We start from the raw sequence: 26,375 nt of genomic DNA, 5'->3' as shown, positions 1-26,375 counted from the left end.
TTGATGTGAAGGTTGACATACCTTTATTTCCCTCCCCAGTCTGTCCCAACAGCCATGTTACTTCTAGATCAGCTGTTTCTCACAACCAGGGAAACTCTGGAATGATAGTATGAAGCATTTCTAGGGGGGTGGGGAGGAAGGGGGATGGGGCAGCTTCAAAGTTTCTTCTCTGGAAAAAACATCACCTCTATTATGATCCTCATCTGCTAGTGTAAGGTACTGCCCCCTTTTGTATTTGAAGAGTTTGGTTGTTGATCCTAGGAAGGAGCCATGGCCCATTGGGCTGTTAAGAAATACATCAACCAAAATGGAAAACCTTGGACAAGCAAGCAGGGAAAGGCCAAACCTTATGCAGCAGACCAAGGGCCACCCACCGCCACCAGATCCCAAAGCAGCACACAGACCAGGTCACTAGTTTGAAATGAATTTTGTTACCTGAAGTGTCCTGTGAACTCTGGCAAAGTCACAGTCCCTAGTTCCACACAAAGAGTTCTTACTGACTGCGACAAAATCCCCTGCTTGATGCGGACCCCCTTGGCCAGGGCAGCACCTAGCGTAGCTGGGCCTAGCGATTAACGGGTCACCTAGGGATTCCCGTACCAAGGAGAGAGAAATCTTCCCTTTGCCCCCATTATTCCTTTTTTTCTTCCAAGTCAAAACTGTTCTCAGATTCCTTTTTACACACCCTCATCTTAGATTTCTCTAGACCTGGTTATCACACCAAAGTGTTTGGTCTCCACACAATCGCTGTACTTCATTTCAGAGCCAGCTCTGACCGATGGAGGGATCATGATTCCCTTTTCCTTGCATACCTGCCTCAACTACTCCCCTGAATTGGAGCAGAGACTACCTCTCACTCCTTGCTGCCTCACTCAGTTCTTCTCTACACTTCTGCTCTTGGTCCCCCATAAAGCTAACATCAGGGAGACAGTAGAGGAACCAGGGGCAAGAACCTCATGTCCAAGTGGGCAGCCACTCATGCACCTCAAGGCACTGCCCAGCACCGTCTGCTCTGGCACTTAGGGCCAGCCTCTCACTTCTGAGCCTACCTGCATTTTGCCCCATCTGTCTAATCCTGGGCTTCTGGGCAGCCCCTCAAACACTGTAGCAACAATAAAGAGAGAACAGCGGGGCAGAGCTCAGTCTGTTATAGTTGGGGAAGGTGGAGTAGGTCGGGGCACTCGGTGTAGTTGTCCATCCCAGCTTTATTCTGAAAGGTGGTCTGTATGGATGTACTTCCTCTCCTGGCCACGAAGAGCACTAGCCCAGGCGGAGGCGAAAGGTGGAAATCTCCATGGGCTCCAAGTGGACGTCCATGCTGCTAGAGGGCGAGCCCAGCGCGTACAGTAACGTCAGTGAAGTGGGCTGCAGGAAGCCCACGTCCAGCCCTTGGAAAAGGCTCCCCAGGGCCACCTGCAGGAAGAGTTGCTATGAGCCAAGCACCCAAGTGACAGCATTGTTGGAGCCCGAGAACGTGGGGTTAAATCCTGACTCCTGTCACTTACTACTTTTGTGAGCTGGGGCTTAACCTCTGGGCCTTAGTTTCTCCATCTGTAAAATGAACTGCTTGGAGACAAGATGATTTCTAAGATTGCTTCTGGCTATAGCTATTCTAGATACCCATGATATAAATTTCATCATATAAACATTATCAAATATAAACCGTTCTTTCATTTAGGGGTCTTTTAAAACTTGTTTTTATGTATAGCTTTTATTTTTATATCACCTTCATCTCTGAATGTATCCTTCCCCTCATCTACCCAGCCAGCCACAAGGTTTTGTTTTTTTTTTTTTAAATTTTGTTAAGTTTGTCGAGGATTTTATATAAAAGTAGCTGTGGATAGCGTGTCTATGTTCCATTTATCTGGCCTATGAAAGATTCCTATCTGAGTACATTTGGGGGGTTAGGGTGGAAGGACTTAAAGAACAATGGAATATTGTTCATCCCCTGTCTTTCAAAGAAGTCTTAGAGAACATGGGCCTCCATTTCATACTCCATCATCCTACCTCATCACTATCCAATTGTCCTTTGCCTTGCTATTCCCCAAGCCATCCCTAGGCTTCCCCTTGGCATTTCTCAAAATGAGTTGTCTGCCATGCCAAACAGCTGACATAGACCCATGTGTCATATGTCTGTTTGATACTGTCCCATGCTCACCTTGCCTTGACTTGTGGTACAATTGAAACCCAAGTTCTTGGCCTCCAGGCCACAGTCAAAACCCTTTCGGTGTAGAATGAGTGCAGTCTCAGATGAGGGTAATTTGTCATCCTGTGAAATGGAGGGGATGGTAAGAGTATAGATACTGCCAGGGTGTTTGGACCACTGCACACAAGGGATCTAATATACAATCTTGGAACTCAAAGAACTTCTCTCTATACAGGAGGGCACTTCTGAGATAGGAATGGGTCAAGAAATAGTTGCAGTGAGTGAGAATACAGAAGACTGGTTTAAAAAGTACAGATCAGAGGCTGAAAAGTGGGACAGGGGCACTCACCTCAGCTTGGAGGGTTCTCAAGTTGAGCAGGTGAATGTCACAGGGAAGTGAGGAGGCCAAGGGCTGAAATGAGCGTAAGGTAGGGCCTCCAGGCTGCTCCCTGGCCACAGGTAGGGCCATCACTGGTGTGTTAAGATGCATGGAAGTCAGGTGGCTAAGAAGAGAAGGGAAGCTGGTTGGGCGACCATCTTGCACCTGCAATGTTAGTACCAAGACCTGGGTGAGGCAGGGCAACTGAGGTGATGGTAGGTAGGAGAAGAAATACAGCTACATTCTATAAGATAACCTTGCCTTTCCTCCTGATCCAGGTATAACTTCAAAACATTCTATCCTGCTTTTATCACAATTCATAGTACACAGCCAATGCTTAATAAATGCTTATTGACTAATATCTGATATTTTCCCCCCCAAGCCCATCTAGTGACTACCATCCCCAGACAAAAAAGGTACTACTCTCTAGGCAACTTCTCTCTTCTAGTACTAATTATCTCCCCTACACACAGACACAAGGGACTCTGCTACAGGATCTGAACTTGACAGGGCTCCAGATACAATTACCACTGGCTAGTACTAGACAAAAACTACTTTTTCTGGACTTTACCTCTTGGTTGCTGCTCCTGCTGCTGGGAAATACCAAATGCCTAAATGCAGAGGCCAGTTTGGAAAAGAAGCTAAGTGGCTGATGGCAAAGTAAGTTATGGAATGAAGAAAGATGGATAATCAGAAGGAGTATATCAGACAGCAAGACGATGGTTAGCAGAGTGAAGAGTCGGACAGTAGTGGGATGAATGAGAAATCGACATGCCCCCACCCCACAACCCCGGAAACAGGTCCCACTCCTTGGTCCACTCAAATATACTAACTGCATTAGCTCATCCTCAAGCTGGGGATTGGCAAGCCAATCTGGGGCACTTCCATGGTCTCAGACGGGCCCCAGGAATGGTACCTTATTGGCAGTGGTACGTCGTTCCAACAGGAGGCGAAACCGGTTACAGGTTCTCTTGTTATCTTTTAGGCCTTGGCCTAGGCCCCGGTTGTCGTCCTGCATCAAGCGCCTGTCTAGGATAACTTCCAACTGGCCTGAAGAAATTAAAATGATGAGTCCCCGGGGCATATCTACCCACCTGCCCTGACAGAAACTAAACTCCAAACATAATGGTAGGAGAAAATATCAAAGCTCTCCCTAAGGGAAAAACAAGACGGGATGAGATGCTGAAAGCCTCAGGATAGGAAGATGTCATCACAGCTCGGCTGCTAGAAGGGACCTTCCAGGCCACGTAGCCTAACACCCTTCATCTTGCAGATGAGGAACCTTAAGTCCAGAGAAGCTGTCACCTGTCCCAGGTCACACAGCTACTCAACGGCAGAGCCAAGACTCCTGACTCCCACCGAGTCTAGTGTTCTTTCCACTGTACCATGAGTTAGTAAAGATGACAGACATGTCCTGAAGGTACTTTAATGAATACTTATTGTATTATTGAAAGGTTATTGGAAATTTTGTCCTAGGTATCCTAATTGGAAAAGAAAACCTATTTTTGAAAACAGGTGAAGTGGAAAAGCTTTTGCATTTAAAAAGTTACAAGCTACTTTCTTGATAGCTTGTCTAGTGGTCATGGAAGAGTCAGAGAGCTGAGTAGACACGTGGAGATTCCTGCTCCTTGCAAGTAAACTGCCCTCTCTGAAGTATGAATGACACAGCAGATCCCTTAATTGGCTGAAGAGCAGAACTATTTGTCTGGTCTCTAAAAGAATGCCACTTAAAATTTCTTAACTACTAAATCCAATGACCTTTACTCAGTCCTTGTGATACTCAATCCTCTTTTCTGCTTTTGGTGCTGTTGACCACACCCCTTCTCCTAGATCTGATAGATCATCATGTATTTCCTGCCTTTTTTTTTTTCCAAACTGTGGTAACCCTGAAGTCTCAGTCCTCGGCCTTCTCTCTCCTCTCTCGATGCTTTCCTTCTGCACCCAAGCATTCTATTATCATCTCTATGCAGCTGACTCCTAAATATTTTTCCAGCCTCCAGTCTCTCTTGAATTTCAGTCCTGAACATCTTTACCAAGGATGTCCAAATGGCATCTTAGACTTATGCACAGAACATTTCATTTTTGTTTCTAATCTGTGATCACATCACAGGGAGAGTCTGATGAGCAAATTCCTACTATCAGTACAGAGTGATAACTGTTCTGGAATTTGGAAAACAGCCCAGGGTCACACAGCTAGGAGAACTTGAACCTGGGTTCAAAACAGCTATTATCCCTAAATCCTTCCCATCCTTGAAGACTTCCTGATTTCTGCTGCCACTATTCTTCCAGTAACCTCCCTTCACAGCCTTCGAAGCATCCTTGCTTCTCTCCCTTTTGCATACCTCCCCATAATAAAAGAGTTGCCAAGTCTCAATGATTCAACCTCCACAACAACCCTTCCATTCATACCCGCTTCTCTCTCCTCACACGGCCACCAATCTAGGTCAGGCCCTCATTACCTCTTATCTGGACTATTACAGTATCTTCCTATTCAGTCTTCCCCTTCCAGTCTCTGCCCTCTCTAACCCATCTTCCACATGGCTGTCAAATTAATATTCCTAAAATACAGGTGTGACCTGGGTGCCACTAAATGGTTCAGCAGATAGACTACTGGGCCTGAAGTTAGGAAGACCTGAGTCAAAATCCAACCTCAGATACTAACTAGCTGTGTGACCCTGGGCAAGTCACTTAACCTGTTTGCCTCAGTTTCCTCATCTATAAAATGGAGATGATAATAGATAGCACCTGATTTCCAGGGTTGTTATGAGGAACAAATGAGATGATAACTGTAAAGTGCTTAGCACAGGCCTGGCACACAGGAAGCACTATGTAAATGTCAGCTAACATTACAGTGGAAAGAGTGCTGGTTCTGGAGTCTAAGGACTAGTGTTCAAATGCTGCCTCTGATGCTTACTACCTATGTGACTTTGAGCAAGTCACATAAACTTCCTGGCCTCACTTTCTTCATCTGCAAATTTAAGAGGCTGGATTAGATGGAGGTCCTTTCCATGATTTTGTCACTCACCTATTCAGGAAACTTAGGTGGCATCAAGGGTAAAATGCAAACTCTTCAGCCTGGTATTTAAAGCCCTTATACAATCTGGCTTCCACCTACCTTCCCAGACCCATTTCATACTACTTTAAAAAATTAGGATTATACTTTAGGTAAATAGCTACTTTCCTTGGGAGCAAAGTGTTTATTTACTTTTTGGAGGTATACGAACTCAGGCACAAGGGTACCATTTAGGAAATGCCATGGATTATCTTCAGTCTCAAAAATGGTGTTGCTGGCAGTGTTGCTATCCATCTTTGCAAGTGGAATTGAAAAGTCCAAGATATCAGCAATAATTATATCACTGAGTTGCATATAGGGACCTTAGACTGCTTTACAACTATAACTTCTTTTCCATTAGGGAGTTTTTGGTTTCATCACCTGGTAGACCCATCTATGAGATAGGTCTGTAAGATAGCCTAATGATAAACAGAGAGGATTATGGTTTATATGTGACCAAACTCAACTGCCAGTGACCGCATCTTTTCCCTTATGGTTTTGCTCAAAGTTATTCCCTTTGTTATTAGCTTGCTGCATGTAATCTAATGAAGAGTTCTTGGCCATCATTCCTTGCTTTTATCACGTTGCTTGAACTTTGACTTCATATTGTCCTCAAGGTGTTGCTTTTGCTTCCCTTGCTTGTGATGGTCACATGTCAGTCTACCTCACCTCACATCAGCTATCAAATATCTATCCTTGTTAGCTTTTCAGACCACTAGCTACGTTTTCCAAATTTCTTGATTAAATTTATTTTAATGATGTCATTTTTCATTGTGCTCTTTAGACATAAGAACCTGATAACTTTTTAATCTTAGCAAAGAATTTCTTTGGCCACATGTAAGATTTCTTTTTAGTAGGTGTTAGGTTTCTTATAAGCTCTGACTCTGCATTGTCCATAATCTTATTTGGCTACTTATGATACTAGGAGGGACAGAATAGCAAATTAAAAAAAAAAATAAAAAGAAATTTGCAAGTATATTACAAATTAGAAAAATTTCTAGGAAAATTATGTTAATGTTAATTTCCATATTTCTTGTTAAACCTCAACTGTAGCTGTTTAAAGTAGGTTGACTAAAACTACCTCTACCAGGTGATTAGTGTTGGAGAATGGCTCAGAAATCTACTGAATGTGGGACCATAGTGATTAGAAAGAGTTAATTCATATCAACATAGTAAGCAGTATACTTCTTCCAAGGAAGACCACGGTCATTATGTCATTGTTCAAATTAATAATACTGGAAAATTTGAATTTATTTCCTTGTTTCTTCAGACTGTTTCTGCAGTCTTTTGTTTATGAATGCAGGTATGAAATAAATCACTTTTGCTTATTCCATTACCATTATTTCATACTGTATAGCATTAATCTAAGTATAAAAGAATATGTTTTAAATGTATTTTCAACAGGGATGTTCCATAGAAAAATCAATAAAGTATGTGTTTCATGTTTATAAAAAAAAAAAAGAAAAAAGGAGCTGCCAGGTTGGACGGAGTGTTGGACTAAGGCTGTTCTTCAGAAACAACCTGCTATCTCTTTGGAACAGACTCTGTTCCTCATGCCTAAAATGCACTCTCCCCTTATCTCTGCCTCTTAGAATCCCTGGCTTCCTTAAAGGCTCAGCTTGGGCTCTATCTTCTTCTAGGAAGCCTTTCCTTATCTCTCCACCTGGTGTTCTCTCCCTCCTTCCAGTTTCAGACTGGGACACAGTGTACTGAGTACAATGGGATTAGAACCCGGGTCTACTATCTCAACAGTCAGTATTCTTTCTTTTATTACATAACTGCATTGTTAATGAAAATGACTACAGTATTAATTGGTGGAGCTATGGGACAATTAGTACAAACATTTTGGAAAGCAAGTCAGTATTATGTAAATTAAGTGACTAAAATGTGCATGCCCTTTGACCCAGAGGTTTAACTATTAGGCACATGCCCTCAGGTCATTAATAAGAAATTCCCCATATGCACCAAAATATTTTATGGTAGCAAGGAACTAGAAAGTAGATAGATGCCCATTGATTGGAGAAAGGTTAAACATTGTGGTACATGAAAGTACTAGAATATTACAGTGCTGTAAGGAACAGGATGAATACAGAGAAATATGGAAAGACATATAAACAGTTGCAAAGTGAAGTAAGCAGAGTCAGGGGGGAAATATGCACACTGACTAAAATAATGTAAATGGAAAATTAGGCTGCATGTTGCAAAATTATAAAGAAAAACTTAGCCCCCAAGAAGAGGTAAGAGAAGACATCTCCCCCCCATCTCCTTTGCAGAGGTCATGTTAAAACATTGCATATAACATCAGATTTTTTCCAATGTGTTGAACAGTTTTGCTGAATTTTTTTCCTTCATCCTATTTTTTGGTTAATTCTTTGTTTAAAAATATTTTGGAAGGGGAGAAAGGGAGTGATACAGGGAAATCTAGATGATGCAGAAACAAAGATATCAATAAAAAAGTTTTTTAAAGTGACTATAAGGCCTAGAAGACAATGGCCCTTGTAAAGCTAACCTAAGTCTTCAAGATAAGACATATGCCTGCAATCTGTGTCTCCCTATTTTCTCAGCTCTTTAGTAAGAGTTCACAGCTGTCTTCGTAACTTAACTTAGTAACTTAAGCCTTCTATTCTTTTTATTTTTTCTACTTCAATCTCAGGGCATACATGCTTGTTCTATCTTCTGTGGATTTGACTCTCATCCTTTTTTTTTCTTTTCTCCTATTATATCGTTGAAATAGAAAAGAAGTTTTGTTTTTGTTTTTTTTTTTTTAAAAGAAGTTTTAAAAAGTGGATTACCCTGTACAAAGATCTAAATAACTAATTAATATTTACATTCACATCCCAGAGGGAGCAGAGAGGTGGATCATGCCCATTATAAATTAGGCCCACTGCTTTGTTATAGTAACAAACTCCCAAGTAGCTACACAAAGCAGAGTGATGTGAATTTTGTGAAGGCCTCTGGTCACTGGGCTTGGGATACGTGGCTCTTCAAAGTCATAAAGGTACAGAAGCCAATGAGGGCCATGCCGGTCAGCAACATGCCTCATGACAATCAGCTGCTGCCCCTGACAGTACCTTATTACTGAGGCTTGTAACGGTTATGTCCCATCTGCACCCTGAATGGATCCAACTCCTTACTTAGGTCAGAGATCACAAAATTTTAGAACTGGACCTACTAAAGGTATCCAGGGCAACCAGTTAATTTTTTATGAGACCCAGAGAAGTTAAGTGATTTTCCCAAGATCAAGCAGCTAGATAGTAGCAGAGCTAAGACTAGAACCCAGATCTCCTGACTCGCGGGTTTTTTTTTTAAACCACATCTCTCCAGGTAAAAAAGCATGCATCCCGGCCTCCTTCCCCCACTCCTCATGGATCTGCTTACTGCCAATACAGCTGGATGGGTGGTGATACAATTATACAAATACCACACTCTTTTCTTCCTCCTTTGTACCAACCCTCTATGTGAACAAGTCACGCTAGGCTGAAGACATGGTTAGAAGCCAATGAAGGGATAGGTCCCATTCCTACTGTGCTAAGTCATAAACTAGCTAGAGCTGGTGCAGTTGAATGCTCCTTCCACCACAACTGCAGCATGGCATGCCCACTCACCGTTGCTCAGGCTGGAGACTCCGAGGGCTTGAGCGGTGTGCAGGGTGAGGCGACTCTGGCTATCCTGGATGTAGGCCATGGCTGGCATGGGGTAGAAGTTGGCCTGCAGTGGAAGCTTCTTCAGATACCGACGGGGCTGTATCTGGAGAGGATGGTTACACATGGCCCATGAGAGGCAGCTGGGTATTTTCCTGGGACTCAGACTCTGGTTCCCCTCTGCCCTTTATCCCCCATACAAGAGGCTTTCTTGTGTCATGGATCCCTTTGGCAGTCTGGTGAAGCCTATGAACTCTTTCCAAGAACAATGCATACAGTAAAATATGCAGAATTATAAAGGAAACCAATCATAGTGAAATAGTTGATCAGTTTTGTTTTGTCTTTTTAAAGCTCACTGGCTGGCTAATACAGAAATACATTTTAAATGATTTCACATGTATAACATCATGTTATAGCCTTCTCAGTGGGTGAAGGAGGAGCTGGTGGAGAGAATTTGGAACTCAACATTTTTAAAAAATGAATGCTAAAAATAAATAAATAAATAAATAAATGCTTACAATAAAAACTCACTGACCCCAGGTTAAGAACTCTTTGCCTGCCCCACCTCCATAAACGAGGACTCACAACTACTGTGTTCAACAGAAGTAGGAGAGATGGAGAGAGCCCTATCTAGAAGGATTCCCCAAGTCCTATCCCAAGGTGTCATACCTGGAAGCCATTGAGGTCTGTGAAGAAGGTGCCTTCACTTTCAATGTCTGTCTGGATACGAAGTGCCAGCTCCTTGTTTACATGATCTCGGATGTCCACAAGGGAAGAGACATCTAAGGAGAGACCCTCGACCCCTGGGGGAGATGAGCGAAGCAAATGGACAGGGAGATGAGATAGTGTTGGAAGAGGAAGGGAATGACTTTTCAACCATGAAAGAGATGACTTGCAAGGCCATTATATGGATTAATTTTGCTCGATTGCTTTTGGCTTTGTTACCATCCCTCTGCCTTTCTCTTCATTAAAGGGGGAGGGAGGGAGAGAAATAGTGATTTCCCCTCCCCCCAAAAAAAGAATCATTGCAACACTTTCAGAATAAAATATAGAAAAATTTTAGAAGGCATGCCCTGGTTGATATGGCAACATTAAAGGTAGAAGCGTAGGCCTGGGAGCAGCGTTTCTCCCTTGGCAATACCACTCTCCCTAAGGACTACTTCCGGTCTCCGGGCAGACATTTCTCCCTTGGGACTCACCTGGCAAGTTGTAGAGTCGAACCACTTGCTGCATGTGCTGGTAATAGGCAACGACCTCTGAGAAGAAGGGGCCTTCAGTGACCCGAAGAACAGGGGGCTCCTTGGGGACATAAGGCTAGGAACAGAGCAGGCAGGTGCTGAGCATCACAGCACAGTGAATAAACTAAGAGGAATGGACCCCTTAACCTGCTTAATAACAATAACAACAACTTACATTTATACAGTACTTGACATATGGTATCTAATCGCATCCTGACAAGACCTCTGGGAGACACGCATTATTATCCTTCCATTACAGATAAGGAAATAAGTTCTGGAAATAGCTAAGAGACTCTTAAAGTTAGTCAGGGGCAAGAGAGATTAGAACCCAGGTCTTATGATTCAAAATCCACTGCTCTTTCCACCAGACCACACTCTCTCTAGCTATAATCAACAGGACTCTTCTCCCATTTTACACAGGAGGAAACAGGCAGACAAGGGTTAAATGAGTTACAGGCATTACCTCATTTGATCCTCACAGCAATCCTGTGAGTGAGGTACTACTTTTACCCCCATTTTACAGATGAGGAAACTGAGGCCAAGAAAGGATAAAATGATTTGTCCAGGGTCACACAGCTAGTAATTCTCTGAGGCAGGATTTGAATTCAGGTCTTCCTGATTCCAAGTCTAGTACTCTATTTACTGAGCTACCTAACTCAGGCCCTGTGACTGCCACTTGTGCTGGGCCTCTCCATGTATATTTCTTAATCAGACTACCCAAGGTTCAACTGATGGTGCAGTAGTAAGCTTGGATTTTACTAGAGATTTGGTTTGGGCAAGAAGTGAGATGCTTAGGCTCAGTATCTCACTGGCACAATTCTAAGACTGACATGCACCTGTACCTTGGCCTCACCATCAGGCAGGAAGAGGTAGGCGCCACTCTTGTCTTTGGAGGTTCGGGTGCCGTAGATGAGGAACTCGGTACTTAATCGGTGCTCCTGTGCTTCATCCACTCTTTTGACGCTCTGCCAACAAACACAGCCCTGACCCCTGGCCCCATCCCAGAATATCAGACCTGCCCACCCAGGGAAAAGACTGACAGTCATCTTAAAGGAAATGCATTCCAGGTATTCCCTAGCACACTGTGGTCATTCTGTTTTTGAGTCCCAAATCTCTCTCTCCATCTATCAGTCAGGGGACCCCTCCCTCCCCAACCCTGGTTACCTTTGGAGCCTGGTGACATCTCTGACTTACCCTTAGGGACCTCCCCATTTAACTCTACTAATCCTGGCCCCATTGTCCCCAGCTCTCCTTTCCCTCCCTTCACCTCTTCCCCTAGCCCTCTCCTTTACCTTGAGGAGCCCAGTTTGGCCTGAGAACCAGACTTGCATGTAGCGATTGCTGAGGGCAAAGTCACTGGCCCCAGCCTCATCAACACGCACAGGGAAGATCTCATGCTTGCCAACAGATAGCTGGCGGCCATGCAGGTAGATACGCACAGAGGAGGGCAGAGTGCGGCGCCCATCTAAGCCTGGATGCAACTGCAGGATGCTGAGACCCAGGGCAGGTAAGCGGGCTGGCACAGATACCTGCTCAATGCAAGGCAAAAAGTAAGACCAGAGTAGCCTCCTCACCTCTCCCAAGTTCAGGTTGAGTTTAGCTGCTAAGCTCTCAGCCCATAGCCTATCCCCCAAAATGGGACCGAGCAATGCAACAGGAAAAAAGGATGAGTAAAGACAGGAAGACTTGTGCTGATGAACACAATGAGGTGCTAGTATAGGGAGAGGCTGGGGACTCCAGAAAGAGGCAAGTGTTCATCAAGGAATCACAAGATTCAAACCTCAAGATGACATTTATTCCGTTCCAACCTGAAGCTTACCCTCTTGATCCCCCAGAGCCACTTTGGGTCCCTCCCCTCGGCACCTACCTGATAGACATCAGGCACAATGTCAGTGGCAGAACTCCAGCGGGCACTGAGCTGCACGGCCAAGGGCTGGCCCTCCTCAGAGAGGACCCGAATCCGGGGAGAGTTAATAAGCAAAGAGACAACACTGAGCCTCTCCTGATCCAGGGGGTTGAACAGTACCACAAACCTGCCAGGCAGATGGGTAAAGCTAGACTGCAGAAGGGGCTTCCCAAAGGGAGTTAAACATGAGAACTGGTCTTTGAAGATGGGAAGGGGCTGGACACAACGGGGTTGGGGTGTTAGGAGTACAAAGAATTCCGAAAGAAGCCTAGTCTAACTGCTCACCGGGGCAAGGAATCCATCCGAATCACGGTCTGCTCAGGCAGGGCATCCTGGCTTAAGCGTGTGTCATCCTGGGATAAAGTTATGCATTTATTTTATATATAGATATATGTTTACAGGTCTCTCCCGATAGAATGTAAGTTTCTTGAGGGCAAGGACTTTCATTTTTGTCTTCGCAACTCCAGTGACTATCATAGTACCTGACACACGGTAGGCGGGTGATAAATGCATACTGGTTAAATGACTAAAGGTAGTAAGGAAGAGAAAATAACTATGGAGACAGAAAAGGCCAAGATCAGAGCAGATGCCTGTAGCTACCTTACACCTAATTTCCTACCAGGCTTTGCAGCTGTTCACTCTGCAAAGGCAGAGAGACTCAGGACACCTGCTCTACGCACAGGGCTCAGAACTCAGAGCAAGTATGAGGGCAGGACGGCTCTCCCATACCACTCTTAGGACAGGATTCCCAAAGACAGAAACAGGGAATAGTAGCCCAGTGGCATCTCTCACCATGCTGAGGAAAGGTGTACTGGGATCAAAATGGTAGGTTCCTTTGTCCCCCAACACCAGGTAGTGCGCAGCATTGATGATGACCTGTTTCAGGCTCACAAGAGAACGCAGAAGCCTATAAGGCAGAGGTAGGAGAGGCAAAGAAGGAAAGAGAGAAGGAAAAGAAATCAGTTCAGGGAAATGTCTTGTTCTCAAACTTTCCACTTTTTCCCTGACTCTTCCTACTTCCCACCAAACCTATCTATCTAGTACTGTTTGCCCCTAAAGGGAAAGTACTGGGGTCCCACCTGATCCCGTAGTCCACCACCACTGCCTCCTTGGCAGTACCAGTGATGGCATCATGATGCTGGAAGAGACCTAGGGTGCGACGGGCATCAGTCAGCAGGGTGTAGTCTGACAGTGGGTACTGACTGGTCATGCCAGAATGCCGGATGTGAGCAAGTGCCAGACTGTACAGGATCTCTGCGCCCCTGCCCCAGAGAGAGATGTTACTATCCTTTTCCTTGATACCACCCACACAATTTCCTAGTTTCTTTCACCTTCCCAGTTAACCTGGACCTTCCTTCCTTCTTTAGCTCCAACCCTAAACCCACTGAATTTCCATAGCCTTATGAATTGAATTTCCATATTCTTATGGATCTTACTATTTAAATGGCCACTGAGGTACATTCCAACTCAGAAATTCTGTGATCCTACCCCACAGTTATCCCACCCTGTCTTAATCTCCTTTCTATTACCTTCCACTTTCCAATGGTCCACCTGGCCCTCAGTCCTATCCCTTTCTTTGAATCCCAGGCCCCAATCATTCCTTTATTTATAAGCCTGGTCTCTCACCGCAGATGGGCCTCTAGGACCCGGTCCAGACTCTTGTAGAAAGGCCTGGAGGTGTAATAGCCTGTCCAGTAGTGATCCTCCCGGTCAGCGTAAGAGAAGAAATCCCCACTCAATACAGGAAAACCTGGAAGCTGGGCACCAGGCTCCACCCCTGTCTTCTTGTACAGGGCATCAAAATAGTCAGATAGAGTGCCGAACTGGGCCTATGAGGACATATAATCCCAGCTCCCATTAGCATCGCAGCTAGGAGAGCTCTGTAGGGACTCTAGCCACCTACAGATGGCTACAGATAATTCCCATTTTAGACAGACCAACTCAACCTATCCCAGCTGTTCCCAGGGGAATATTTGGGTATTTTGATATAAACTCGGAAACCTACCACATGTAATGTCTTCTTTTTGAGTCAGTAGTAAGGTGTGCTGTCCCTAACAGGGCTGCAGAAGTGCTAACTACCCCATACACTAATCCAAACCTTGCATTCTCCAAGTCAACCCTAACCCTCAGCTCTTAGTTGCAATCATCACACCTGCACATGGAGCTCAGGCTGGCTATTGAGGAAGTCAAAGAGCCGCTGGTAATTGAAGAACTGGGCATCCCATTCTTGGGGCTTATCATAACGGAAGTCATCACCAAGTGGTACCAGTAATACATTGCTTCGAAACAGCTTGGATTTCTTTCGGTATTGGTCCAGAAGCAAGGCTGCCCTGTGGGGAGGTGAAGATAATACGGTATAGGGCCAAGCACAGGCCCATAGTATGAGGAGAAAGGCAAAGCAACATGGGAGGCTACAACTGGAGGCATTATGGAATCACTGATGGATGTGTTCGAAGAATCCTAAGATAAAAAGCTGACTGTTCAAGCTGCTACATTCTGAAGCAGAAATTCTTAACTTTTTGTGTGTCATGGATCCCCTTTGCAATCTGGTGAAGTCTAGGTACCCCTTCTCAGAATAATTCTTTTAAATGCATAAAATAAAACATATAGGTTTACAAATGAAATCAATTAGACTGAAATAGTTATCAAATTTTTTTTAAAAACCAAGTTCACAGAGCCCAGGTTAAGAACGCTTATTCTAGTGGCTGTTCTAGATCTGGCAAAAACCACTTGGGTTTGAGTTTGGACCAGTCCCAATAAGTTTCCTCAAAAGGTGTGGTTCCATTAAAAATGACTCTGGTCTCAAAGCTTTCCACTTCCATTTTCCAAAGAAATACATTCTAAGACTCCAATCCTAGAATAAATAAAACCCCTAGTTCTGTTGAACACTGAGGACCCAATGATCCAGATTCCCTATGAGGAGGTTTGGGATAACTAGAAATTTATGATTTATAAGGAAGTGTACCAGCTCTGGAAATGTTTTGCTTCAACTTCTTAAGGACCCTTAGGACTGCTGGCAGAAAAGACTCTGGGAGAGGTCTGCTAGAGTTGTTTCAGAGAGCCTCAGCTAGGCTTTGTAACAACAGATCCCTGAGGGTATAAGCAGCTATACTATATAAGGTAGGCCCTGAGCTACAGACAGGTACCTCTCGGCCACGTTGGTCTCTGTGATGGCTCGGGGTGGCACCTTCCAGGGACAGTTGATTCTCCCACCAGGCAAACGCTTGAAATCAAACTGGCAGCAGATCTTGGGGTCAGGGCCACAGGTGTGTGGCACATCATAGCTGTAGAAGGGCATCATATGGCAAAAGATGTCCGTGCTGGCATCTGGGTCTGCAGAAGGCATAACCACCAAGTGTTAACTAGGCATTTAATTAAAAGACAAACACCGTGCATATGGGGAGCAAGGAATAGGCACTCATAAGTTTGCCCATGGGCAAAGTAAGACCTAGAAGAAAGCAAGAAGCTTCCCAAGATGAGGAATCAGTAAGAAGTAACGAGAATGTGGACTGGGAGTCAGGACAGTCAGTTAAGGCAACAGAGAAAAGAGACAGGTGAGTGATTATTTCCTCCGTTGCAGTAGACTACCTCAGGCAAAGAATCACCTGCAGTCTTCAATAAAACAATGCTTTAATTCATCACCTCTCAATTTACTTTCCAAAGTGGGATATGCCTGCCAAGGCATATCTTTTATCTTTTGGAAAGAAGGTCATGAGATAGTGGATACAACACTGGACTTGGAATCAGGAAGACCTGTGTGTGAATCCTGCCATAGACACACCAAGTTGTGTGACCTTGGGCAAGCCACTTAATTTCTCTTAGCCTCCATTTCCTTATCTGTCAAATGGGGACCATAAGTAGCACCTACTTCACAGCATTGTAAGGATCAAATGAAATTACATATGTAAAGCATAAATCTTAAAGCATTATACAAATACTTTACATATAAATTATTATTATTTAAATTCTCAGGAAATCAAGGATTGAAGCAGGACTATCTGGAGGCCAGGAAGGAGGGCTGAAGAAAAGCCAACATAATAAGCTTTTATGCAGAAGAAAACTTGCTCTCCATGCTGCAGATGGTCTGGTCCCAGGGACAGCTGAGAGAGGGACTCACCCCTTTGTTGCCTTCTTCTCTCTGAACACAGCCTCTTTTTTTTTTTTGGCCACAGTGGGGAAAAAAAAAAAAACAAAACAAAACATGCCAGTGATGCCCCTCTCTTAGAACTCAACTCCACACCAACCCTTACCCCACGTCTGTCTCCACATGAACTCCAAGCTGTGGGTAGAAGCAAAGTGCTTCTTGACAGCATAATGCACTCTCTGGATTAACATGCTGGTTAGGTTTGAGCGTCGAAGTAGGTAAGGCATGGTCGAGCTGTGTCCAAAAGGGTCTACGGCCCAGCCAGAGCGTGGGGTCACACCTGAGCAGGAAAAGAGGAAGTCCAGAGGTGCTGAGTACCCTTTTGAATTTTGTCTATTCCATTTGGACACCCTGCCACCCCAAAAACTCTCACAAAGTGCTAAATGAGACCTGAGTCTCTGAAAACAGTCTGGGTGAATGCCACCCCAAACTAAAGGGAAACTGATGTCTATGAAAAGCACTCCTGACCTGGATACACTATTCACCCTTAACCCCTTTCCATCAATACCCGTGCCTAGCACAATCATCATTTCCTCCTACTCAGAAGGTGAAAAAATCTCTGGAAAACCTTACTTTCAGAGGACTGATGATGATTTATACTACCCATGTCTCCTGACAGAGAGGTGATGGACTTAAGATGCAGAACGAGACACATATTTTTGGATATGGGCAATGTAGAAATTTGTTTTGCTTGACTATGCATATTCAGTTTAAGAATTTTGTTCTTACCCACACGTACAAAAATATTCATAGCAGCTCTTTTTGTGGTGGCAAAGAATTGGAAATTGAGAGGATGCCCATCAATTAGGGAATGGCTGAGTGGTATATGAATGTAATGAAATAGTGTGCTACAAGAAACGATGAACAGGCTGACTTCAGAAAAACCTGGAAAGATTTGTATGGTCTGATGCTGGGTGAAGTGAGCAGAACCAGGAGAACGTTGTACACAATACGAGCCACGTTGTGCGATGACTAATATTGATAAGCTTAACGCTTCCCAGCAATGCAAGGATCTAAGACATCTCCAAAGGCCTCATGATGGAAAATGCTATCCACGTCCAAAGAAAGAACTATGGAATTTGAATGCAGATTGAAGTATACTGTTTGCTACTTTTTTTTCTCTTGAGTTTTGTTTCCTCTTTCTGGAGGTTCCTCCTATTGGTTCTAATTTTTACTTACAACATCACTAATCTGAAAATATGTTTAAGGGGCAGCTAGGTGGCGCAGTGGATAGAGCACCGGCCCTGAAGTCAGGAGGACCTGAGTTCAAATCCAGCCTCAGATCAAATGCTTGACACTTACTAGCTATGTGACCCTGGGCAAGTCACTTAACCCCAATTGCCTAAAATAAAAAAATAAAAAAAAATGTTTAATAAGAATGTATATATATAGCCTATATTAGATTGTGCGCTGTCTTGGGGAGGAAGGGGGAGAAAAATTTTAAACTCAAAAGCATATGGAAGTGATTGCTGATAAATCAAAAGAAATTAATAAAAAAAATCAAAACGTGGAAAAAAAGAATTTTGTTTTTCTTTTTTTTTTCCAATGTATGTGTGTGTTGGGGGTGGGAAGTGGGGGGAGGGTGGAAACAGGAGAAAAGAAAATAAACTTTTAATTGAAAAAAAATTAATTTAATTTTTAAAAAAGCTAATACCCCATCTTGGGCTTACCAAGGTTTTTGTCCAGCCACTGGTGCCCTTCGATGAGTTGGTCGATCAATGCAAAGTAGTGGGAGTTGGCTTCATCAGGCATCACCCAGCCTCCAGTTGCTATCTCCAGCTGCCCATTTCCTACTAACCTGCAGGCCAAGGGCTCCCACTCAGAATGGTTCCAGGTCCGAGTGGCCATCCCTATGCTAACACTGCCAGCCAGAGCCAGAGAGAATGACCACCTTGGCCTAACAAGAGCCTAGTCAGGCCAGCTTACTTCAGTTATGGACAATGAGGGGCAGGGAAGGGGAATTCACTGACAGCAATACCAAGGTCACTCATTTCCCCCGTCCTCCCAACACTGGGCTTCTCTTTTCGACTCAAGGTTTCCTTCAAACTCCAACCCTATGGTTTCCACTGCTTCTCCCTAATTCCTTGAGGTCCATCTTTTTAATATATTATTTTCCTTTACATTCATCCAACTCCGATTCCTCTCTTTCCATAGGTGACATGTATCTACTTGGCCAACTATTCTTCTCTAAAAGTCTCCTTGGCCACCATTCCTCCATCTCACTTTCCCTCTGGTACTCTTTCTCCCCCTGTCTTCTGCAGCACACACTGTTTAGGGAAATCTCTTTCCACATCCCCCCTCCCTTGGTCTTTTTCCAATCTGCTCTCCTTCTCTCCTCTAGCTGTGTACTCTAGTCCCTTCCACTGGCACCAACGGGCCCATGCACACTTGCCTTCGGACTGCTGCCCTCTTCTGAGCGTTGATGTTCTCCCACCACTTGGCAAAGAAGGAGACCTCAGCCCAGAGGAAGCGTCGCCTCGGGTCCTCCTGCAGCTTGGGCACCATGCTGTTAAGAATGTGTTGTGTCTGTTCTGTGTAGTATTTGTCAAAAGTCTTGATCCAGCCTGGGGAAAACAACAAGAGAGATGCTCCGGGAGAGAACCCCATTGAAGACTATTCCCAAAGACTGGGGCAGCTGTGCTGTAGTGGGAAGAAGAATGGACTTGGAGTTAAAAGATCTAGGTTTGAGTTCTGACAATTACCAGGTGGTGTAACCTTGGGCAAACCATTTAATTTCCTCATTGAAATGGAGATAATAACGCATGCCCTCTCTAACTCATAGGGTTGTGAAGAATAAAAATGATGCATGTAAAATGCTTTATAAAGTGTAAAATCCCATCTAAGTGTCAGCTACTATTACTATTATTATTATAAAAAAGATTCTCTATCTCAACACAAAGAAGCTTGCCCTTCCAATCACTGAGCTGGGGGGGGGAACTAGGACTAAGTGGTACTACCAGAAGCCCAGTTATACAAACAAGGCCTGGGAAGAATAATCCCCCTTTTCCCTCCCTCACCAGGGGCTTCTGCCTTACCTGGGTCATTGTGGGAATGGGGTACCACAAACACCTGGAGGTTTTCTGAGTCCCAGTCATGGGGGCTGTAGGGGATATCAAAGCCCTGCTTCCACACCCCACCATCCACATTGTCAAAGGGCAGCTCCTCGGACACTGTGAGCATCTGCTGGGCAAGGGAATGGCTAAGTATCTTTTAGGCATGATGGCTCCAGTCCCCAACCATCACATTACCTCGCTGATGCTCACCTGGAGCTCTGTCTTCTGGCCCTGCCCCCCCAGAGCAAACTGGCAGTCTTGGGGGGAAATGGAAAAGAAGCTAGGCCGGGGCTCAGGCGGTACCACCCAGGAGCCATTGGGGGTATGGTAAGGGAGCAAAGCCGGAGGGCCATCCGCATTGGCTGTCAGCTCGAGCACCGAGTCCTTGATGTGGCTGATGATCTCATGATTCTCCTCCAGCAGCTGTTCTAGTTGTTCAATTCGGTTCTGCAGCACTGAGATCTGGCTCTGCCAATGAGTTACTTTGGGCAATTAGTTACCATGTCCTAGGCCAGGAATGAGAATTACTTCAGGGCAACCACCTGGGATTTAGCCACGATCCCTTCTGCTCCAACAAAGGCACAGAAAGGATATGGGGAAAGATGGACTCTATTCAAGATGAAGGGTGAATTCAAGATGAATCTTGTTTGAGGCCTACAAACCATGCAGTTCACAGAACTCTTTATTTTGGGATCTTCTGGTCTAATACCAGTATTGGGTAGAATGGGCAGGAGTGATACTGCACAAAGGCTAGGGCCTTCTCTTGGGGACCTATCCCACAGACCTTGGACTTAGATATTCCGCCTTCAATACCTTCCCTGCTATGAATACTCCCTCTACAATAATGTATAAATCAAAACACCATGAGGATTCAGGAGATGGTCTTTGAGAATTACTGTGGCCTCAAAAAAGTAATCACTCCGGTCAACATGGCATGAGGCTCTCCAAACTTAATTTGACTGGTCTTTGAACAACTGACATAATCTATTAGCAGTGCCACAGCTTGTGAGGACCTGCCGGAGCTTGTGTTCTGCTGGCATGGCCTCCAAGGACCCAGGTCACTTCTGGGCACCAGAAGAGGACATCAGTGGAGGTTTTAGAAATAACTAACAGGAAACCAGCCTGAGAGTACTGGCCCAGTGGGTGGTAGGGTCACTAGCTCTGGCAATTATATACATGTCCATAACTGAAAATTATTTGAACCTGGCCGATAAAGATCCTAGTCGTCAGGAGGCAGGACTCACTCGGGGGAAGTTGCCTCCATTCTGGTACCGGGTGGGATCATGCTGCACTCGGTCGAGCATGAGGTAGAGGGAGAAGACGGCCACGCAGAAGATGGCTGCCCCACATACTGTCACTTGCTTCTTCAACTTCATACCGGTCCCCCTGCACACACCTGTGGGAGGGGCAACACTGTCTATATACCCCAATGGCTCTTCTCTTCCCATCAAGTGACACAATGAGTAAATGAGAAATCAGACCAACAAGTCAGTTCTATTTTCCTGGCCCCAAGCAAAGTAGTTCCCAAGGCCAAGGAAGGCATCAATTCCCAACTTGGCCTGGGAACCTAGTTCTCAGTTGATTCTGTCGTCATGGACGAGAACCAAGACACAAGTGTGTGTGGCCTCTTTCTTAGTGGAAGCCTAAGAAGGAACTCTTTGTTTCCCCACCTAGGGGTGAAGAACAGGCGGGGAAGGAGCTAAGTCTTTCCTGCAAGCTCAGCTCTAGCTAAGGTCATACAATTATTAAGTATTAGAGCTGGGATTCAATCCCAGGCCTCACCTGTTCTCTTTACACAACTGGATACCATGCTGGCTCCTTTGAAAATACTGGACAGGCTGCTAGGTATACTGCCAGCACAAAGCATATCTATTGTCATTCCTCTATATTGTGATGCTAAAAGCACAGGATAAAGTCTGACTGTTCTAGAACTCTAGTGAGTGACTCTAGTGAGTCCTGTGTAGGAAAGGCTTCTTTGGCCTCCCAGGTCACCATCACTGAAACTGGAAGCAAACCTGGTCTCTGAGAAGTTTAAAACTTCCTCAGGGGAGATGGTGAGCCAAACACAACCTCTATTTTGGGGTGAGACCATTTACAAACCAGGCCCCTCCTAGGGATTATGGGTGTTTTATTCTTTGGGTATGAGGAAAAAAATCTTGGCCTGGGTGCTGATACTGCACATAGGCTGGAACACTACAGGCATGGACCCAGAAGCCTGGAAAGACTTGGGGCTGCCTTGTTACAGAAGGAAGGAGCTGTGTCCTACTTAATATAATCCAGGCTTGGTGCCTCCAGGCATTATTTTTAGCCCTAGGAGGCTGGGCCGGGGCCAGGGCCATAGCTGGTGGAGGTGGGGGTGAGGGGGTAGAGCTGAGGGAACAGACTGATTATTGAGGTACCTGTAATCACCGCCCCCCACCCTACAAGCCACCAGGCAGGACCAGCAGGCCTATCACCCTTCTAGACCCAGTATCTCTGTCCAAGACCCCGAGGGTCCATACTCTTATAGCTGTGGGGGTCTCAAAGTGCAACTGAAAACAAGCAATGGTCAGGATGCCTCCTACCAAGCAACCGCTCACATAAGCAGTCGGCTCCTCTGTTTCTGACCTCCACCACTCCGCCTGCCAATCATTTGAGCATCCCACCAGCACCTCCTCCTCCTCCTCACCTCCCTCCTTACGCCACAAACAGCTGGTCCAGCAGCCCCAGCCCCCAAGTGACTCTGAGCTGCTGCAGCTGGGGGAAGGCTGCTGCGCCCCCATTCCACTTCTTTACCCCCGTGGCTCCCCAGTCCTCGTCCCCTAGGGCTCCGGGCGCGGGCACCTTACCGTCCTGGGGCTCCGGCCTCCTCCTCGGCGCCTCTCTGGGCCCCCGGCCGGCCCGCTTCGCTGCCTATCACATTCCCAGCGCCGGCCGGCCGGCCTCGCGTCCAGAGCAGTGAGCAGGAGAAGGAAGGAAGGAAGAAGGTGGGAAGGGAGGGGGACTGCCCCGCCAGCCCTGGCGCCTCCGAGCTCCGCACAGCGGGCACCGCACAGCGGGCACCGCACAGCACGCCCCGCAGCAGCCCCACTCCGCTGCGCTGCGCCGCGCTCCGCCCCGGCGCCTAGGCCGGACAGCGCTCCGCCTCTTCCAGCCTCCCGGAGCCGCTGCCTCCCGGGCAGCGAGCTGCGTGCGGGGCGGGGACAGCCGCGGCCCCACCTCCAGCCCCGGGCGGCCGGCAGGACTTCCCCGCCCCCCCCCACCCCGTCCCCCCCGCGGCGTCCAGGCCCCACGGCTCCTCTGCCTCTGTTCCTCCCCCACGCCTTCCCCCTAAAGAGCCACTACTCCCCGTTCTCAGCAGCTGCCTGGCCCCCGATCTCCAGCCAGAGACTTGAATGCAAGACAATTAAACATACATTTATTAAGCGTCTTTTATGTTCTTGGCATTGAAAATACAAAGATTAAAAAACGAAACAGGTCCTGCCTACCCTCAGGAAGCTTACATTTTATTGACCTCAAGGACCCCTTTTTCATCCTTTTCCCAAGGGCTGTGAGGTCTCCTCTGGCCACGACTGAGCCTCACTCACCCAGATTCCACTTCTCTAATGGCCAACCTGCCTCTCACCCCCATTACCTTGCCCCTGGCCATCCCGAACAAACTGAAGATAAGGCATAGGTGGATTTTGAAAACCGCAGTGCAATAGGATTTAAGGGCCTTTGGTCAAAAAATCACCCCCTACCCCAACTGCTGACAGATGCCTGAAATCCTAGTTAGACCTTCTGTCCCCCAAACTTTGTAGCCCAATTAAAGTGCAAATACAGTACTGCACAATTAATCATTAAATATATTGTTTGTTATGTTGTATATGTTTGTGTTTGTGTGCCTAATCCCTCCAGCTGAGCTGGAAATTTCTTGAGAGTAGGAATCAGCTCATTTTTCTCTCTTAAATCCTACAATACATAAGACAGTGCTGAGGATATGGTAGATATTCAATAAATAATCCTTAATTTCTGGATTCCCCTGGGAAGGATGATACTTGTAGTCTATCAATCACCTGCATCTTAGCATAAATGCCTTTCATATTCTTTTATGAGAGCTGGGATGGGGGGAGAGAAATAAAGGATTTAAGCAGCTGTGGGAGGGTGGGATGATACAGTACAAAGGGAGAAAGGGGTGCAGAATGAAGATTGTTTCATTGCTCTCTCTTAGCTCTCCAACCTGTCTTGACTATTCAGTCTCCTCTGTTGCATCACCCTTCCTCTTTGATCTGTTGAACTGGAGGCCCCCAAAACTATATCCTGGGTCACCTTCTCTTCTTTCTTTACACTCTGGTTTGTTGATCTCATTAGCTCTGAGGATTATATTTCTATTTCAAAAACTCCTAATTCTATGCATCTAGCTCTTATTCTTTCCTGATATCCAGGCCCTGCATCACCAGCTGCAGATATCTCCACCATAGGCACGTCAACCTCAGCAGGTCCAAAATGGAACTCATTAGATTCCTCCCTCTCCTCATACCAACCGTCCTCCAGACTTCCCCATTTCTGTGGGCTTCTTGTCATCTAGGTTGACAGCCTTGGAGGCATTCTTGACTCTTCTTTCTCCTTTAAACTCCACATATCCATTCAGTTACCAGTCTTTCACAATGTTTCTTGCATCCCTCCCCTTCTGTTCATTCACTCTACTAATCTAGTTCAGGCTTTCATCATTTTGTACCCCCTTAGATGGTCTCCTTGTTTTCATTCTCTCTCCTTTCCAATTCATCCTGGACAGAGCTTCCAAATTAATATTCCTAAAACACATATCTGGACATATTACCCTGTCCCTCTCACTAAAAAACCCTAAGTGACTTCCATTGCCACCAGGATGTGATACAAATTTCCCAGTCTGGCATTTAAAGGCCTCTATTGTCTTCCACCAGTAGAATGTAAGCCCCTTGAGGGCATGATTTAATTTTTGTCTCTGAATCCCTCAGACATTACATGTAGTCGGTGCTGAATAAATTTTTGTTAAACCAAAAAAAGAAAAGTTCACAATTTTGGCTATGGTTGTGTGTGTGTGTGTGTGTGTGTGAAGGAGGGAGGTGTTATCACAGCCTTTGGATTCTGTGGCTAGTGTGCCAAATATAGAATAAAGTGAGATGCTTAGTAAATGCTATTCAATGATGATGAAATAATAGGGCAACTGAGGTTAGAGACTTGTTGAGAGGATTATCAATACAGAGCTGGAAGCAGTCTTGGAGATCAGGTAGTCTAGCCCCATCTAGTGGAAAGACCCCTGCACTTGGAATCAAAAGATGAGTTTCACACTTGTCTCTGCAGTTTAGAACCTGAGTGTCTTTAGGAATATCACTTCACCTCTCCAAAGGATAACTTCCTCATCTACAAAACAAGGGAGTTGGATTAGATGACCACCAAGGTCCTATCCAACTCTAAATCTCAAGGTCCTTCATGATTCTCTGATTCATTCCCTACCTAAATCTCTGCAGTCATATTCAAAGTCCTACCATCACTCTCAGTGTCCTTCTGGAGTCATTGCCAGGGCTTGACTTCCACGTTTTCTTACTCAAGGTACCCAAGACTCGAAAGGAGGAGGTTGGGCCTGGGAAAGATAGAATCAGGCCCAGTACTCTACCTACTGTGCCACCTGGCTGCCCATCATAATGGTAAACAAACCCAAGCTTCCTGTCCTGGTACAATCTTTTCAGATGGAGGGTTCAGGGCAGAACCAGGGTTCTCTAGACTAGCAGAAGCTAGAAGGAAGCAGATTTTGGCTCTATATGAGGAAAAACTTCCTAAAAATTGGAGCTGAAAAATTTCTACTAGCCTACTTCACTAAATGATAAACTTGTGGGCAGCTAGGTGGTATAGTGGATGGAGCAACAGACCCTGGAGTCAGGAGGACCTGAATTCAAATCCAGCCTCAGGTATGTAACCCGTGCTATCTGTGTGACTCTGGGCAAGTCACTTAACCCCAATTGCCTCACCATAAAAAAAAAAAGATAAACTCTCTGTCACTGAAAGTGCTCAGTCAGGTGTTTGTTTGGGGAGCATATACACTAAAATTGGAACAATGCAGAGATTAGCATGGCCCCTGAGCAAAGGACGACATACAAATTCATAAAATGTTCCAGATATATTCTTTAAATGTCCACAGCCTTTGACCCAGAGATCCCACGACTAGGAATATACACCCAAGTAGGCCATTTATGAAAACAGAGTTGCCAAATAAACCAAAATACTTATAGGAACACTTTTTGTGGTAGCAAAGAACTGGAAACAAAGTAAACGCCTATTGATTAGGGGGAGGTTGAACAAACCATGGTAACATGAATAAAATGGAGTATTACTATGTTGTAAGAAATGACAAATATGATAAATCCAGAGAATCATAAAAAGACTTAAGCAAACTGATGCAAAGTGAAATGAGCAGAACCAAGAAACCAACATACACAAAGATTACAACAATTTAAGTGGAAAGAACAATCATAAATATATCAAAAATGGATTTTTCAAAATTACACAGAACAAGTCTTGAAGAAGAGATATGAAAAGACACCTTCCCCATTCCTTTGCAGAGGTGGGAAGCCCAAGGGTGTGGATCATTGTGTATAGTTTCACAGATTTTTTTTCGCCAACATATTGATCAGTTTTGCTGGTTGTTGTTTTTTTTTCTCTTCTTCCTCCTTTTCTTTAAAAAAATTATTTTGTATCTATATATATTAATATATCCACATTTAAATGTAGCTTTCTGGGGGGAGGGGAAGGGGGACAAAAGAACAAAGTAAAAAGTGCACAGCAAAGAACAAAAGAAAACTTACAAAGAAGCAAAGATGG

The 26,375-nt window shown here is 45.2% G+C and overlaps 1 protein-coding gene and 1 non-coding gene across 3 annotated transcripts; one reads left to right on the top strand and one right to left on the bottom strand.

Annotated features, from left to right (window-relative positions):
* MAN2A2 (mannosidase alpha class 2A member 2) lies at positions 1-22,475 on the bottom strand. 2 transcript variants are annotated; one of them, XM_027852073.1, is made up of 24 exons: positions 22,388-22,475; positions 20,804-20,955; positions 19,770-20,027; positions 19,542-19,686; positions 18,899-19,070; positions 18,177-18,304; positions 16,613-16,786; positions 15,509-15,695; positions 14,515-14,692; positions 13,989-14,191; positions 13,442-13,624; positions 13,155-13,269; positions 12,648-12,715; positions 12,324-12,489; positions 11,749-11,985; positions 11,299-11,421; positions 10,418-10,532; positions 9,888-10,021; positions 9,183-9,324; positions 3,442-3,575; positions 3,097-3,174; positions 2,496-2,690; positions 2,159-2,269; positions 1-1,413 (listed from the first exon to the last, which is right to left on the bottom strand). In XM_027852073.1, the coding sequence occupies exons 2-24, from the start codon at positions 20,933-20,935 to the stop codon at positions 1,261-1,263; spliced, it is 3,531 nt and encodes a 1,176-aa protein (XP_027707874.1). In that variant the 5' UTR covers positions 20,936-20,955; positions 22,388-22,475; the 3' UTR covers positions 1-1,260. The 2 variants fall into 2 exon arrangements, with proteins under 2 accessions (XP_027707874.1, XP_027707873.1); XM_027852072.1 differs by lacking the exon at positions 3,097-3,174.
* A 3,098-nt stretch (positions 22,476-25,573) lies between these two features.
* On the top strand, positions 25,574-25,678 carry LOC114035847. The gene has a single exon (XR_003568264.1). It is a non-coding gene; the product is annotated as a U6 spliceosomal RNA (small nuclear RNA).
* Positions 25,679-26,375: the final 697 nt, after the last annotated feature.

The sequence above is a fragment of the Vombatus ursinus genome, unplaced genomic scaffold (assembly GCF_900497805.2).
Source record: "Vombatus ursinus unplaced genomic scaffold, bare-nosed wombat genome assembly UNPS02009205.1, whole genome shotgun sequence".
In the NCBI taxonomy this organism is placed as follows: Eukaryota; Metazoa; Chordata; class Mammalia; order Diprotodontia; family Vombatidae; genus Vombatus; species Vombatus ursinus.
This window is presented reverse-complemented; position numbering and strand designations above follow the sequence as displayed.